At 32.7% G+C, this 18,343-nt stretch overlaps 1 protein-coding gene across 1 annotated transcript in view; it reads right to left on the minus strand.

Annotated features, from left to right (window-relative positions):
- Positions 1-2,009: 2,009 nt before the first annotated feature.
- The window catches only part of LOC129224093 (BDNF/NT-3 growth factors receptor-like), a 183,083-nt gene continuing 166,749 nt past the window's right edge, over positions 2,010-18,343 (minus strand). Inside the window, exon 10 of the mRNA XM_054858498.1 lies at positions 2,010-2,216. Coding sequence (XP_054714473.1) covers positions 2,028-2,216 — 189 coding nt within the window. The 3' untranslated portion in view covers positions 2,010-2,027. The remainder of the gene's footprint in view (positions 2,217-18,343) is intronic.

Genomic DNA, 18,343 nt, shown 5'->3' on the forward strand with positions numbered 1-18,343 from the left:
TTTAAAAGAATACACTGTTATAACCAGGGGTTTCAGACGAGTGAATATATTCCCCCTAAGGTGAAAGCATGGTGCCCAAGGGTGCCATGCTGGGCAGGAAATAGAGCAGGGGTGCCAAAACAGCAGACAATCGCTGACAGGGGTGCCAAAACAGCAAGCAATAGCAGAATAACTTGCTGGCGCATGCGCTTCCGGCATACATTCAACATTCAACCACTTCAATATGGCGAACGAATGATATGTTGCATCTATGCTTGGCCTTCTATGTTTTTCACATTGAATGAAGTACACTATTGGATTAAAACTCAACTTTTCTAGGATTAATCTAAAAATAACAAGCAAGTACAGCTTTTGAACACTTCGTAGCTTTTATGGTTTTTAAACGTAGTTAAAAGTACGTTTACTGCTTTTCAGTTACCGTTACTGTCGTTAAGTTTCAGTTTACCGTTACTGTCGTGAAATTTCCATCACTCAAAACACTACTAAAAATATCCATTATTATTTTCTTGAGTACTCCATAAGCAACATTTAATCACCTAAATAATACCCTGAATAAAAATGATTATTTTGCTTCGTATATTACGGCAGAACAGCAAGCGAAAAAAACGTAAAAAAATCTCTCTGTCTAGCTTTTTTTTTTAAGCTTTTTCATTCAAGTGTTTGCATCATTTCCTGTGAGCGGTTAATATTTCGTTAGGAATTACTTTAGGTTTTTAAACTGTCGAAAAATTTCATGTGCATTTTATTTTATTTTTACTCTTGATTGAAATTTTGAACGTTTGTGAAACGATTTTGTTTTTCCGTAACTTTAATATCCCAGAATATTTTAGGCTCTTCATGCAAATAATCCATAAGTACCTCTACACTTTACTTTCGGTACGGATTATGCTGTAGTAAATGCATTATTTCTCACAAATGATTATTAACTTAACTGTGATTATTGAAATAATTACTCGCTTTTAAATTTAAATATATTTATGAAATCTCTTTGATACCAAGTAAAGTGAGTAGATATTTATTGTTTAATTCATTTTTAATATTTTACTTTGTAAAAAAAATCTCATCGGTACGCAGCATTTTTTCACAAGTTTTTACGGCCCCAGAGTTATTATTATTATTATTATTATTTATTTTATTTATTTTTAAGAAACGGATAAAAATTTCGCAGGTCCGTAATGTTTTTCATTTGCTTTTACCGGCCCGTGGGTCAAAAGAGGTTGAGAAACACTGAGTTAGAGCACGATCAGATGATTTAAAGCAATGAGTACTTCTTAACTATGTTGAAAACTTTGAAATGTGATCAAATGCTGTAATAACAAGTTTTAATCATTTCCAGTATCGAATTCAATGTGAAAAATATCTAAAACGTAGAATGTCATGAATCCAATCAATTAAAAAAAAAACCTACACAACTGTATTCAAAAACGCACACAGTACGGGAGAGGAGGGAGGAGGATCTACAGTAGAAATCAGTTTGGGTGCCTATCTTTTAGAAGGTGCCTGTTTTTCATCCAAATAAGAGGTGCCATTTCGGCTCCGTATTGAGTGCCGCAGGTGAACAAGCTTTTCACCCCTGAAAGGTGCGAAACGCAATCTGTAGTTTTAACAGTGTACTGTTTAATTACTTAAAAAAATATAAATAAGCCGACGTCAGTTAAACGAATTTCTGGTTAAAAGAGTTTCGAATAATTGAGGCTCTTCTTTATTTCTAAATTACAAAAACCGGACCTTCTTATCACAATACGATGCACAGATATGAAATATATCCTCTTCAAATGACTGTTTTGCATCAAAAACCAATGCGTCATCCATGTTTCATGAGACAAAAACCCAGTTCCTTCTTCATTTTTTGAGCACATTCATTGGCTTCATGCAATGAAACATCAACGAGATAAAAATGCGAAAGAAATGAAAACAAAGAAGTTTTATTCCGAGATTGGACACCAACGGGTACCCAGCCCCGTGGCAGCCATCTCCTTTTCGAGAATGATCATGGGCGTCCTGTAAGAACGCCCTTTAAGCATATGTCAATCGATCACTTCGAGGTACTCTATGGTCCTGGTGGGGCAGAGGCAAACGAGCTTTTGATGGACAACGCTCATCGGCAACCTTTCTTCCGGATTGTGCTCCCAGCAGGATCTCATGACGTCATAGATTTCGTCCGGACAACAGCTCGGTTTCGACAGCAGTTTCCGTGCAGTGACATGTTGGATTACCTTAAAGCAGAAGATGGAAGAGAGCGAATTATGTTATGGAAATGGCAACCATGATGTCAGTTAATGCATTTTGAAAGAATACATTGCATGCCGTCATTGCACTAAATGATAGCTTTCGTTTCACGAAAAAGGGATATGGGTCATCCTCACGAAAATAGTAGACCCTTTTGAACTTTATTTATCAATTGCATTAACTTCCATCAACCGGGCACATATTTTTCAAATTTAATTCTCCATTTATTTGCGTATAATAGAGTGTGTAGTGTACGAAAGTATCGAAGTTGGTTCATGCAGATAAAGGCTCATTTGGAACTGCTTATTTTATAGTATACTAGTGGTACCCGCATGGCTTTTCCTTTAGTAGAAAACTAAAAGGTCATTTGGTTCGCCTGTAGGATATTTACAAATAATGGATGATGAATTTCTCGCCAATTTGCTATGCTCATTTGCTCGCTCACGTTACGGTAATTTGTTCGCCCACGCTATGATAATTTTTATAAATATATGATTATTTCTAACAAAAGAAAGAGAAAAGAAAATGACGCAGTTCCATTTCATACTTTATTCTGCACTAGTGGTATCCGCACGGTTTTGCCCGTAGTAGAAAATTAAAAGTCCATTTGGTTTGCCTGTATATTTACAAATAATGGATGATGAATTTCTCGCCAGTTTGCTATGCTTGCCCATGTTACGATTCCATGTTATGATAATTTGGTAATTTACTCGTACTCGCCCACATTGTGATAATTTGCGCGGTAAAATGTTCTTAAAATTGGAATAGAAAAAGAACAAAATCAAATTTTCGAAAAATCGCTTCGAGGTGCTCACCCCTACGCTACGAACTAATTTTGTGCCAAATTTCATGAAAACTGGCCGAACGGTCTAGGCCCTGTGCGCGTAACAGACATCCAGACAGAGATCCAGAGACGGACTTTCAGCTTTATTATTAGTAAAAAGATATTGTATAGAAGTTTTTTTTTTATTCGAAGCTTGCTCACTAAACCAGGGGTTCCCAAAGTGGGTGCTGCGAGATGTCTGTGATGTCAAGGTGGGAAATGTAACAGAGGTAGGCTATGGTGCCGTGAGAAAATGCTAATTCTTCAAAGGGCGTAGCGAATCGAAAAGGTTTGGGAACCTTTGCACTAGTAGACAATACAGAGTTCTTCATTATGTTACTCGTGGCAGGTTGTTCTACCCCATTTATGTTCAAAATTACCTCTCTTACATGATTTTCAACTTTGTAGAGCTGTCTTAAACCACTAATTGACACATTTTGTTTAAACAATCAATTCTATTTAAACATACAGTGGTTCCTAAAAGTATTTGTACACCTTGAAATTTTTTAGTTAAACCAAAATAACGCGAAACTGAATTCGAATATAAGTCCAATATTTTTTCACATCATTCCTTGTGTCACTCTAAATAAAGCCCAGTAGTTTTTCCAAAATATTGACGGATTTTCTTTTTGAAATGGGTCAAAAAACGAAGAGACAGAGAAATAACACGCCACAAAAATCATCGTACACTAAATATTTTCGAATAAATTCATGGTTAAAATTATCACATGTCGTTTTTTTAATTATTTTTGCATTGTATTGACACTGTGAAGTCATTTGGCTTTAATTTTTTGTTTTTTTATTCCCTAATATTCTGCTTATTACTTTAAAATAACTGGTATTCGTAAAAAACAACAAACACCATCCGAAATTTGATTTTTTTCATCATCGTTGCGGTAAATCGGTTTGAAACATTACTAAATTAGTTAATTTATACCATTCTAAAGTGAAGTGTGTGATAAAATGCTTTTAAGAAAATTATCGGATCGAAAACAAGGTAAGAAAAGGTCAACTGGCAATGTTAACAAAACGTGATCAAACATTTACAGTTACAAAAAATTATGAAAAATACACATTTGAGTGCTGTAAATGTTTCTGCAAAATTAAATGAAAAGTTTTGCGTTTTAACTTCACCTAAAATTGGTCGTCGAGTTTTCTGAGCAGCTGGATTGAATGAGAGCACTTCCGGCAGAAAATTTTTTGTTCGTGCGAAAAACAGAAATGTTACACTTTCCGTCGCAAACTCAATTATAAATAAGCTCGAAATGTTTTGGAATACCGTCTTATTTACAGATGGAAAGAAATTCAACTTTTGGTTCCAATGTTGTATAATTGTAAAGAGAAGGAAAACATGAGAAGTTTAATGTTAAGAACTCAGTTGAATTAGTTTATCAAAACGGAGAAAGTGCTCTTGTGTAGAGGTGCATATCAGCATCAGTATTTAGTAGTTTGAAATTTATTGGTGAAATAACGAATCATGCTGGTAATTTAAATATTTTAAAGCACAATTTTAAACTATTAGCCAAAATTTGGTTATAGGAAACAACTTTGTTTTTTTATCAAGATAACGATAAGAAGCACAAGGTTTTTAACATTTGCGTCTAGTGCCTCGTGAAGTATTCCTATATATATATATATATATATATAAGCTTAGAAATATCTCCTCAATTTCTAGATTTAAACTTAATGTAACATACTTAGAGAAATCTGGAAGCTAGATTACGAAAATACAGCATTGAAATGAAAAGAGAGCTAGAAACAGTAAAACTCGAAATGTGGTCTCACTCAAAAATTGCACAAAAAAAAAAAAAAAAAAACATTTAAATCTATTTTCAGACGTTCCAAAGCTATTGTGGGTGTTGAATGATATTCTAATAAATAATAACTTCATAAAAAGTTATATTAATTCAATAATATATAGACATTTTTTAAAGTGTACGAAGACTTTTGTGAGATAAAATTTCCGATGCTTTTTGGTTTTTGATTTTTTAAAAATTAAGTTTTATTACGTTATTAACATTTTTTATGTAGTTTTGGTAAAAACATATCACAGATCTTACAGTAAAATAACTATTCCTATTTTATTTTTTTAACCAATGGATAGGGGCCTATTTCATAGAAAGTCTAAGGTGTACAATCACTTTTGGGAGCCACTGTATGAATTTAAAGGGACAAGTGCACGCTTCATGTATCATTTTTAAGGGAGATTTCTTTAAGTTTGATCTGTTATACACTATAAATGTTACAGAGAAGCTTTATACAGTGGCTCAAAAAAGTGTTCGTACACCTTGAAATATTGTAGTAAAACCAAAATATCGCGAAACTGAAATCGAATATGAAGTCTATTTTTTTTTTTTTTTTTTTCACATCTTACCTACAGTGGCTCCCAAAAGTGTTTATACACCTACGACTTTCAATGAACTATGACCCTATTCATTGGTTAGAATTAACCTTTCGGAATGGGTATTTAATTATAAGATATATGATCAATTTTCAACAAAACTACGTGAAATGTTTTTAAAAAATATTAAAATTTAACTTTTTAAAAATCAAAAACCAAAAAGTGCCGGAAATTTTATCTCACAAAAGTCTTCGTACACTTGAAAAAAATCTATATATTATTGAATAATCTAACTTTTTATTAAGTTATTATTTAATAGAATATCATGCAGTATCAACAACACCTTTTAAACATCTGGGAATATATTTCATTCTTTTTTCTTTCTTTTTTTTTTTTTTGCGTAATTTCTGAGTAAGTGTTCAACCACACATCGAGAGTCTTACTGTTTCTAGCTCTATTTTCGTTTCAAAGCCGTATTTTCGTAATCTAGCCTCCAGATATCTCTAAATATATTACATTAAGTTCAAATCTGGAGATTAAAAGGGGGAACTTTAGGAAACTAAACTTGAGGAACACTTTTGAGGCACTAGAAGCAAACGTTGAAACCCGTATGCTTCTTATCTTTACCTTGATAAAAAACAAAGTTGTTTCCGATAACAAAATTTTTAACTAAGAGTTTAAAATTGGTTTTTAAAACATTTTAATGAACAGCATGATTCATTATTTCATTAAAAAACTCCAAAAAACCAAGTCCTGATTCTGATATGCACCCTCACACAAGAACACCTTCACCGTCCTTATTAACTGGTCCAACTAAGTTCTTAAGATTAATTTCCTAATTTTTTCTTCTATTTACAATTATACAACAATTTAACCACAAATGTTGAATTCATTTTTATCTATAAGTAAGACGTAATTCAAAACGTTTTGAGCTTATTTATCATTGATTTTGCGACGAAATGGGTAAGCCTTCTGTTTTCCTCACGGAGGAGAAAATTTCTGCGGGAAGAGGTCCCATTTAATTCAGCTAATCAGAGAACTTGGCGAACAATTTTAGGTGAAAATGAAACGTAAAATTTTTTATTTAACTCTGCAGAAACTTTTACAGCACTCAAATGCGTATTTTTCATAACTTTTTTAACTGTAAATCTCCAAACACGCTTTGTCAACTTTGCCGGTTAACCTTTTCTTACCTTGTTTTCGATCCGATTCTTTTCTTTACTTTAAAGCATTTCATTCAGCACTTTACTATAGAATAGAATAAATTAACTAATTTAAAGACATTTCAAAACAATTTACCGCTACTGTGAGAAAAAAATTCAAATTTCGAATTGTGTTTGCGGTTTTTTACGATTGCCAGCCATTTTAAAAGTAAAAAGGATAGTATTAAGGAATAAATAAACAAAAAATTAAAGCCAAATGACTTTTAAGGGTCAACATAACGCAAAAATAATTAAAAAACGACACACGGTAATTTTAATCATGAGTTATTCGAAAATATTTGAGTGTACGATGACTTTTGTGGCGTATTATTTCTCTTTCTCTTCGTTTTTTGACCCATTCCAAAAAGAAGATCCGTTAATATTTTGAAAAAACTACAGGGTTTTATTTAGAATGACATAGGAATGATGTGAAAAAATATTGGACTTCATATTCGAATTCATTTTCGCGTTATTTTGGTTTTACTAAAAAATTTCAAAGTGTACGAACACTTTTGGGAGCCACTGTATGCCATTCTAAATAAAACTCAGTAGATTTTTTCAAAACATTGCCTGATTTTATTTTTGAAATTTGTCTAAAAACGAAGAGACAGAAAAAATACGCCACAAAAGGCATCGCACACTGAAATATTTTCGTATAAATTCATATTTAAAATTATCTTGTGTCGTTTTTAACCCGACTGCGCGTGCGCGACGCAAAGGAGGGTAATGTGTTTATCAGGCTATGTATGTATGTCCGTTTCTATGTGGCGTTCTACAGGATAAACGCCTTGGCCAATTTTGGTAATTCTTATGTCAATCGATTTGTCTTAACCTTGGGAGTGTCACTAAACACATGACAGTAATCAAAATTCACCATATAAACAACCAGTTGCCATATTTTGTCAGTTCGGAATCGGCGTACGTTTGGTGTTGCACACTGTGTCGCACGCAACCTGCGTGTGACAAATGCAGGTAGTTTTCGCTGCCTGATTTTTTTGATTACTAAGTCTACTAATTGGGATCTCAGTGGCCGAGTGGTCTAAGCGATTGCTTCTCCCACTTGAGGCGGTGGGTCAAGATACCCTCCCTCCGGATGTACTTTCCCCTCTTTCTAATGTAAATTCTTTCATGTGTTCTTTATTTGTATTCTGTACTGTAATAAAACGTATATTATGCGTAACGAAGGCAAGACACTCAGATTGTAGTCCTCATCAAAATAAACCCGTGCAATAAGCATCAAAGGAAAGAAAGTCTACTAATTCGATTTTCATCTCTAACATGTTGATTTGTTTTTGCCTTGATTCAAGGGACTGAGTTTCGCGACGTGTACTTTCTCGACAGGCTTTTTCAGTTTTGCGAGAAAGATTTGACTGACGGGACGTTTCCGATTTCGCGTCATCATGAGTTATACAGGCTGTTTATATAGCTGTGTTGTGGTTGACTTCATGGGCGGATTTATGGGGGGGCAGAGGGGGGCAAGGCCCCCCCAGTTCTGGGAGAACTTTATGTAGTAACAACACATTTTCAAATTTTTTTTTTAAATCATTATTTTTTTTTCCTTTGACTAGTTCAGAAGGGCATGGGTGGATTTATAGAAGGGGGGCATAGGGGGCAATGCCCCCCAGTTTTGGGAGAACTTAAAATAGTAACAACACATCTTTCAAAATCTTAAAACAAAAAAATCATTATTTTTTTCTTTTTTGAATAGTTCAATGAAAATGAAGAGAATAGGAGGGAGAAAAGAAAAAAAAAACATTAAATACAAATAGTAAAGCTTTCACTGGGGTGCTGAAAATATGCCTATATTCACTATTTTGAACTGAAAACCATTTGGGCAAGTATATAAATGAAAATGTAGGCTAAACGAGCTATGCATTCAGCTGCAACACTTATAATAATTGATGATTATTTTTAAATTAGAACCTAAAACAAAGGGAACCCCCCTCCCCATTTGCGATAATAGAATGATCTACTTGTTATGATTTGTTTTCTTTATTTTCAGAATGTTTGTTTTCAATTTGCGTGATTTCAAAAATTAGATATTTTGTGTTGTTACAGACAAAAGATTTTGAAGAATCTTCTGGAATTCACACGTTCTTATTGGTAAAATTGTAAAAATATTTTAACCGTAAAAACTGACGAATGTTCGTAAAAATTACAAAAATCTGCAGGTAAGAGTGAATTACATATAGGGCCGGATTTGCCTATAAGATAAACAAGCTATAGCTTCGGGCTACTGCTTTGAAGTGGGTCCGTAATTCGCAAAAAAATTGCATGATTTGTTCCTTGAAAAATGGTAAGTGCTTGGAAAAAAACTAATTTTATTTTCAAGTGCTTGAAAACCTTGAATATTTGGAAACGTGTGGCTACAAACCTCAAATTTTAAAATTTCTAACAAATGCTAGGGGGATGAATGCCAAAATATGTCAAATTCAGCTCCTTGCTACATCCTGCATCAAAAGTGTAAAAATCATGGTTCTTTCGTTTGTAACATATTACTTGAAATAAATTTTTGTGACTCACATGTTTCATATCTTGCTACAGTAAAACCTGTAAAGTTGACCACCTTTGTAAGTTGACCACCTGTCTATGTTGACCTTTTTGCCAGGAACGGAATTTATCCTATCTTATATAATGAGGGAAAACCTCTCTAACTTGACCACCTCTCTATCTTGAACACCTGTCTATCTTGACCACTGACGTACACCAAATTTGGTTTGGAGTATTGTAAAAACCCTTCACTGTTAAAAATTTTCCGGAAAATTTACGGTAATTGTTACTGGCATCCATGTTGCCAGTAACTATTACCGTAAAAATCAAATGTTACTGTAAAATTTTACGGTTTCCTCGGTAGTCCACAGCAACCAGTTGACGCTGGGATCGCTTATTTCTCCGGTATAAATTACCGTAAAAATCAGCGATGCGTCGGCGATGCAGTTTTACAGTAACAATTACCAGAAAATCTTCCTGAATTTTTAACAGTGTTTGTAAGTTGACCACTTGGTTTATTTTTTAAAACTTGATGTAGCAAATTATTTTATTTTATATTATTATTTATTTTATAGCTTTCCAGGAATATTTTCGATGCCATACCAGCATTTTACCAACTAAATAAAACAGCAGCATAACTAGATCTCCTTGTGAGTTTAACAACATGGGAAAACTACTAAGAACCCTTTCAGTCTCCAAACTTGTTTTTCTTTTCTTCTATTTGAGATTGCCTTTTGTACTCTCTGCTCAATGAAAACATGTGTCAATAAAAAAGTACAAAGTCTTTTTTTCCAGTTGCAATATTTTATGGCAACACTGGAATTGTACTAAAGAGTCAAGTTACTTGCATTGCAGTATTCCGGGTGCAAGGGATTAAAGATAGGACATTTTCATTTTCAACTGCCTTTTTGAACTATGAAAGTCCATCTTGTTGTTCTTTGTGTTATAGTTTTACATAAAATGGTTTCAAAAAGAAAGATAGTTGAACTTGAGATTGATAAAAAGTATGAAATATTAAAATTAATTGAAATGGGAGAAATCCAAAGAAAATTAGCTGACACATATGGAAATTCTAAAACTAGTGTCTAATAAAAAATTTGCCAAACTTCAATAAGGAATTATTTTGTTGAACAATAGATCATCATTGTTATAAATGTATATGAGAAAAAAATAAAGCAAAATATTTGTTATTTTTGAACAGCTATGAATTTTTAGGAACTATTAGTATCAAACAAGTAACTTTTCATAAACAATAAGATATAAGATTTTTTTTTTTTTTTTGATCAATTTACTGAAAGTTTGAATTTGCATGACACATTATACGCCATTCTGGGAAAATTATCTCTAAAAATATTTGAATAACATTTTATATTTTTGTTTCAAAGTAATGTTGAACAATGAAAGTGAGTTGAACAGAAAGAGTAAGTGTCAGTTAGTCAAGAAATGAAAACATGGTGCAAGAAATGACAAAAAAAAAAGTTACCCCCTTTATAAGTTGACCACCTGTCTAAGTTGACCACGAAAGTACTGCACCGCAAGTGGTCAACTTACACAGGTTTCACTGTATTTATTTAATCCCAAATGCAGTATTTTGGAAATTCTTCTGTATTGATTGCTTTTATCTTGCTTCTACTGCATATTGTTAATCTGTTTAGCCCAGAAAAATGATACACTACTTTTATTTCTTTTCGTTTTCTGCACTGCTTATAATTTAAAAAAAGGTTGTTGTAATGAGAGAATTCTTTTGTTTATTTTTTCTTTTAAACTTAAAGTTTGAATAATACTGTACAACTGTATAATCTAGTACTCGATTTCAGAGACTGGAAAGTGCAAATGAGGTGCCTTAAATGATTAAATCTTCTAAAATTCTTGAAAAGAATTGGCGAAGTATAGCCTACTAGGGCTCTTGTGCCAAAACACCCAATCTAACCAACCAAACCTTGAAAATAATTAGACAAGTCTTTGAAACTCCTAAGCAAAGTGTGCTTCTATTTTATTTCTTATCAAGTGTATAAATTATGAATTGTTCTAATAAGTAGTATGTTACTCTCATGTTACATATTTTCTAAATCTGTACAGCATTTCTTTTAAAATATTAACTTACATCACAAAGCACATTTAAATCATGAAACTTAAAAAAAAAAATTATTTGTCTATTTTTTCCCCGAGATCTTTGTCTGTCCAATTAACCCTTATAAGGCTTCAAAATGCAGAATTTTGTATCCATTTTACAAATTTCCTCCGGGGGAGAAATCCCCGGACCCCCTAAAATTGAACATATTCTATATTCCACTTAAAAGGGAGCCCTGCGTCGCTCTCTTGATACCAGTCAACTCTCTTAAGGTCAATTAAAAAAGGACAGCATGAAAAACACACACGAAAAAGGTAAAGCATGGCCTTATGCATCACCGGAGACAAACTAAAACATGGAGGAGGGGGGCAAATTAAAATGCTGCTCACAAAAAGGAAAAAAAAAAAAAAAATCCTGCCCCCCCAAGAACTCAGTCCTAAATCCGCCTATGGTTGACTTAAGTTCGCGCATTTTTGCCGAAGGTCAAGCACTTGTAGCTTTAAGCGGAGTTAGGTCCCTAGAGGGACTAATTATCAGTAGTTTAGACCACCGCAAGTTACTTAATAGACCTCATGATACAAACTCTCTCAATGAAATTACAAGATTGCGAAATGTACCGTATCATTATCATATTAACTAAGTCAATGAAAATTAACTAAATAGTGTCAAATAAAAAATTATTAAATAAAAACAAAATACCCGACTGCGTAAAAACCAAAAAAACTAAAAGGAAAAAAGTAAGCCCAATAGTTTAGAACGTTTTTAAGTACTACTGAATAACTACACCGTTAAAATAGTTATATAACCGTACACAGATAAGATAAATCATAAATTCAAAAGCAGAATAGAAGGATCAACAGTCGGGGCTCATTCAAATTTTACGGGGTTCCTTGAATCAGAAAGGAATGGGCCTCGACTGCTGATCATTCTATTATGCTTTTGAATTTATGATTTGTCTTATCTGTGTACGGTTAAAAAACTATTTCAACGGTGTAGTTATTCAGTAGTACTGAATAACATTCTAAACTATTGGACTTATACATTTTTCTTTTTAGTTTTTTTTTTGGTTTTTACGCAATCGGGTTTTTTGTTTTTATTTAATAATTTTTTATTATTATTCTTGCATTGTGCTGACACTGTAAAGTCATTTGGCTTTAACTTTGTGTTTATTTATTCTCTAATATTTTGCTTATTACTTTAAAATGGCTGTCATTCGTAAAAAAAAAAAAACCACCATTTGAAATTTGATTTTTTCCCCCTCACTGTAGCAGTTAAATCGGTTTGAAATGTCTCGAAATTAGTTAATTTATACTATTCTCTGGTAAAGTGTTTGATAAAAGGCTTTAAACAAAAGAATCGGATCGAAAACAAGGTAAGAAAAGTTCAACCGGCAAAGTTAACAAAGCATGATCGGAGATTTACAGTTAAAAAAAAATATGAAAAATACACATTTGAGTGCTGTAAAACTTTCTGCAAGATTTAATGAAACATTTTACGTTTAATTTTTACCTAAAAATGTTCTCCCAGTTCTCTGATTAGCTGGATTAAATGAGACCTCCTCCCGCAGAAATGTTCTTGTTCGTGCGAAAACTTACGCTTTTCGTCGCAAAATTAATGATAAATAAGCTCAAAATGTTTTGGAATAACGTCTTACTTACACACGAAAACAAATCGACATTTTTGATAAAATTGTAGTATAATTGTAAGTAAAAAAAAAGAGGAATTTAATGTTAAGAACTCAGTTGAATAAGTTATTAACAAGAAGTTCCGTCTAAAACTAAACGAGCCAATATTCTCAAAAAATAGCTAAAATCACAAATTGTTTCAAACATATTTTTTTAACATTTTAAGCTGTTTTCTAAAAATAAAATATTCCTCGCTCATCTAAAAAATTAGATGCGTAAAAAAAAAAAAATAAATAAACGAACAAATAAAATAGCAGCACCTTTTCAAAAAAGCAGCTAATACACTTTTTTCCATTAAAAAAATTCTGTAACTGCTTTCAAAACGAAAACATAATAATTAAAATCAATAAGCTCATTAAAATAAATACATCATATCAAAAAAAAAAAAAAAAAAAAATCGTTTTTTTCCCCCCTGTTGCCAAAAATAATTTTTTTTAAAATGAATTAATGCACTTACCAAAATAAATAAAAAACAATAAAATGTCAACTTAAAGAAATAATTTTCACTGTCAAAAAAAAAAAAAAAAAATCGTCTGCGCATATCTTTATGTAGAAACATAAGTGACTTCGAGTTTATCCGCCGAAAACTGAATACCTAAATTGAAACTTTAGAGTGAAAATAAAAACAAGTCATATTAACAATAACTATTTCACATTTAAAACCATAGCTGCGGAGTCGGAGTTGGAGTCAATCTCATTTTGAGATAAAGGAGCCGGAGTCGAATATCCAAGAATCGGAGTCAGTCTCTTTGAAACGAAAAGAGAGCTCGAAACAGTAAGACTCGAAGTGTGGTATCAGAAATTGCACAAAAAAATATAAAAATATATAAAAAACATTGAAATCTATTCGCAGACGTTCAAATGTTGTTGTGGATGTCGAATGATATTCTACTAAATAACTTAATAAAAAGTTAGATTATTTAATTCGGAACTCCAGCGCTCGAATACGCTACCTTGCGGTGATTTACAAAACTGCAAATGAAGCGTTCCACGTGTGTCTGTTGACGTAAACACAGGCAGTTTGTTCTGAGTATTTATTAACGCAATCGATGTGTCTTAGTTTGCTTTCAGCTACAGAAATTAATTCGTCACTTAGTAGTATTCTCGAGCTTCTCAAAATAATGTTAGTTTTCATTATTTCCTTAATAATTGGTGAAAGCGAAAATACTGGATTAACAAACTTGGATAACGTTATACAAGGTAAAATTTTTTATTGTTTTGTATGAATTTGTAAGAATATGCGTTTTTTTTAATCTTAAATTAATTAAACTTACCATATTTTACAGCAGCATTTAGTTGGAATGGACAGTATGCAAAATATTTTTATGAATATATTATCGTAGAACAAAATGAATAACCGAGAAAGAATTTACTTTATTCCTTTTATTCTCAGCTGAAAGGTATCGCCAAACTTGTTTAGGGTTATAGTTGTGGTATTGTGCGAGCAAAGTAGCCTTGGCGAGATTTCGCGTTTTTAGTTAAACCATTTTCAATTTTTATCATGAGTGGAATAAAATGGTAGTAAGATTACAGAATTTGATAAGTAAAAAGAAATAATTGTCAATCAACTGAAAAGAAAACTACCACCATATATCCGTGAGAATTTTGTTGATGATTTGCATAACATGACACAATTAAATCGTAACTCAGAAATTAGAAAAATCGAAACAGAAAATTTTTAAATTAACCGATTCGGGAATTCGAGAGAAATAACTCAGCTACAAATGGAAAACAAGTGCTAGCCAAAGCAAAGCAAAGAAGTATCATCTTCTTTTGGTAATAATTTGTAATGACATATTAAATTTTCTAGCATTAATTGTTATTCTTGTCAGGCCACAATTATTATTTAGTTTTATCAAGAATTGATAAATATCGAATTCAACATCGTGAAAATGGCTGCTTAGAACTATGAACTACGTGTACTTTGCATTAATGTTTGACGTTTAGTAATGCTTCTTGAATTCTCATTTCTTTCTACGTGGGTCAGAATATCAAGAGGACTTCGAAAATTAATTTAAAAAGAATAAAGCGAAAAAAATCATACGTACGAACAAAAATCACAACACTTTTAGCATTTTCTTCGTTACCATGCGCGTTTGTTTTAGTTTTCAATTCCGCCATTAGACAGTGACTTCAGTGCCCCCTATAGTTCGTTGGAGTTGCGAATAATATACAGACATTTTTTAAAATGTACAAAGACTTTTGTGAGATAAAATTTCCGGCACGTTTTGGTTTTCGATTTTTAAAAAATTATGTTTTAATATGTTATTAAAATTCTTTCTGTGGTTTTGTTAAAAATAGATCATAGATCTTATAATCACCTATTCCAAAATATTAATTTTAACCAATGGATAGGGCCTATTTCATTGAAAGTCGTTGGTGTACGAACCTTTTCGGGAACCACTGTACATACATTTTTAATTTTTAATTCTTCACTGCTAATTGTTCCTTTGTTCTTTCCTTGAAGACTAAGATGAACTAGCGATTACTTACTTTGCTCTTCAATATATGCTTGCACTCAAGTTCTACAATGCTCTCTATTTTTACTTTCTTCTATATCTAATGTATAGAAGAAAGTATTGGATTCGTGCAAATTTTCGAATTTCGAATTTTGACGGATTCGAACGTTTTGAGGTGTGCTGAGTCCATTTTGACTATTTTTGGAAAATGTCTGTCTGTCTGTGTGTGTGTGTGTGTATGTGTGTCACGTCTGTGTGTGACCAGTTTTTTGTGGCCGCTCTACAGCAAAAACTACCGCATGAAATCGAACGAAATTTGGTACACATATGTGCCCCTATGTGAACTTGTGCCCATTGGTTTTTGGCGCGAATTCCTTCAAGGGGGGGTGGAGCAATGGGACGTTTTTTGAGTTACGCGTGCTTGCTATTCCTCAGGAAGTAACTGGCGGAATCAAACAAAATTTGGTCCATATGTTGCCATTAACAGGAACAGGTGCTGATTCAATTTTGGTGTCAATAACTCAAACGGTGGTTGAGCTATAGAACGTTTTTTGTCGTCAATTGTGACTGCTGTATCTCAAGAAATAATGAACGGAATGAAAGAAAAATTTATCGGCAAGTAGCCCTTAGTGGGTATAAGAGCTGATATTATTTTGGTGTCAACAGCTAAAAAGGGGGTAGCGCAATCACCCGTTCTTTTTTCCATTATGAGTGCCCTATCTCAAGAAGTAATGCTGCGTTCTGGTTGAAATTTGGAATATATGTGAATCCATATGCAAACAGGCTTTGGTTCAATTTGGACGCCAATCGCTCCAAGAGGTGTTGATTTATTTATTTTTTTTGCGAATAAAAATAGCTTTATTAATGCAACAATAAGAAAGATAAATCGTAATAGATTGTCGTCTGCGTATTTCTCGTGATTATAATTGTATGGAAATGATCGGAAATATTATCTCAATGATTTAAAATTTTTAACTGTTGCCATCTTATGTTTGTTACTAAATAAAATATTTGTAATTAATTTAAGCAAGGCTTTTAAAATAACTTTTCATTTTTCGCTTTTTGCTTTGCTTTTGCAATTCGGAACTCCAGCGCTCGAATACGCTACCTTGCGGTGATTTATAAAACTGCGAATGCAACTAAAACTTTGCCACGTTGCGTTCCATGTGTGTCTGTTGACGTAAACACAGGCAGTTTGTTCTGAGTATTTATTAACGCAATCGATGTGTCTTAGTTTGCTTTCAGCTACAGAAATTAATTCGTCCCTTAGTAGTATTCTCAAGCTCCTCAAAATAATGTTAGTTTTCATTATTTCCTTAATAATAGGTGAAAGCGAAAATTCTGGATTTACAAACTTGGATAACGTTCTACAAGGTAAAAAATTTTATTGTTTTGTATGAATTTGTAAGAATATGGGAGTTTTTTTAATCTTAAATTAATTAAACTTGCCATATTTTACAGCAGCATTTAGTTGGAATGGACAGTATGCAAAATATTTTCTTGAATATATTATCGTAGAACAAAATGAATAACCGAGAAAGAATTTACTTCATTCCTTTTATTCTCAGCTGAAAGGTATCGCCAAATTTGTTTAGGGTTATAATTTTGGCATTGTGCGAGCAAAGTAGCCTTGGCGAGATTTCGCGTTTTTAGTTAAACCATTTTCAATTTTTATCATGAGTGGAATAAAATGGTAGTAAGATTACAGAATTCGATAAGTAAAAAGAAATAATTGTCAATCAACTGAAAAGAAAACTACCACCATATATCCGTGAGAATTTTGTTGATGATTTGCATAACATGACACAATTAAATCGTAACTCAGAAATTAGAAAAATCGAAACAGAAAATTTTTAAATTAACCGATTCGGGAATTCAAGAGAAATAACTCAGCTACAAATGGAAAACAAGCGCTAGCCAAAGCAAAGCAAAGAAGTATCATCTTCTTTCGATAACAATTTGTAATGTCACATTAAATTTTCTAGCATTAATTGTTATTCTTGTCAGGCCACAATTATTATTTAGTTTTATCAAGAATTGATAAATATCGAATTCAACATCGTGGAAATGGCTGCTTAGAACTACGAACTACGTAGTTTGCATTAATCTTTGACGTTTAGTAATGCTTCTTGAATTCTCATTTCTTTCTACGTGGGCCAGAATATCCACAAGACTTTGAAAATTAATTTAAAAAGAATAAAGCGAAAAAAATCATACGTACGAACAAAAATCACAACACTTTTAGCATTTTCTTCGTTACCATGTGCGTTTGTTTTAGTTTTCAATTCCGCCATTAGACAGTGACTTCAGTGCCCCCTATAGTTCGTTGGAGTTGCGAATAATTCAGACATTGGATTCGTGATGGCCACAACATACTAGTTTTTAATTTTATGATGATTCTGTGTCCACCGGAAACAGGAATACATTTTTTATAAGCATGTCTTCATGTGTAGGAATGAAATCCTTCAATTTAGTTGTATGCCGTTTGCGTTTCAATATACAGACGGTAAAACTTGTCTAAAACACAGAAAGACATCTGTCGGAACAAGGGCACTTGCACTTTTCTTTTAAGGTTACAATAAGCACTACATTAGTTTCGAAGCAACAAACAGTTAAGCTGATACCAAATTATTCCATCACCGATAGTAATCCCGTTATCACAAATTGCAAGCATTAGAGATTTTTGAATCCAATGTATTTATGGTAAAGAAATTATGATATCTGCTCTGGCTTCTCAATTTCCATCATATAACATACGAATATTTGCTACCAAACGGATATTTTCCTATTTGCAGACATATGAAAAAAGCGTGTTTCTCAGCTTAGTCATTGATTTTTAATATATTTGTGGCTTGATATACTATCCGTATATTGAAACTAGAGCCCCACTAGATGGCAACGTCCGACCACCAATCAATGTCTCAAAATTTGTTTATTTTGTATTGGACGTTGCCCATTTTGACCGCAAGAGGCGCTGAACGAAACCATGCATCCACCAATCAATGGCAGCATAATAGAAACAGGGCTTCCCTGTAGCGCTCTC

This window comes from Uloborus diversus, chromosome 6 (genome assembly GCF_026930045.1).
Source record: "Uloborus diversus isolate 005 chromosome 6, Udiv.v.3.1, whole genome shotgun sequence".
Taxonomy (NCBI): domain Eukaryota; kingdom Metazoa; phylum Arthropoda; class Arachnida; order Araneae; family Uloboridae; genus Uloborus; species Uloborus diversus.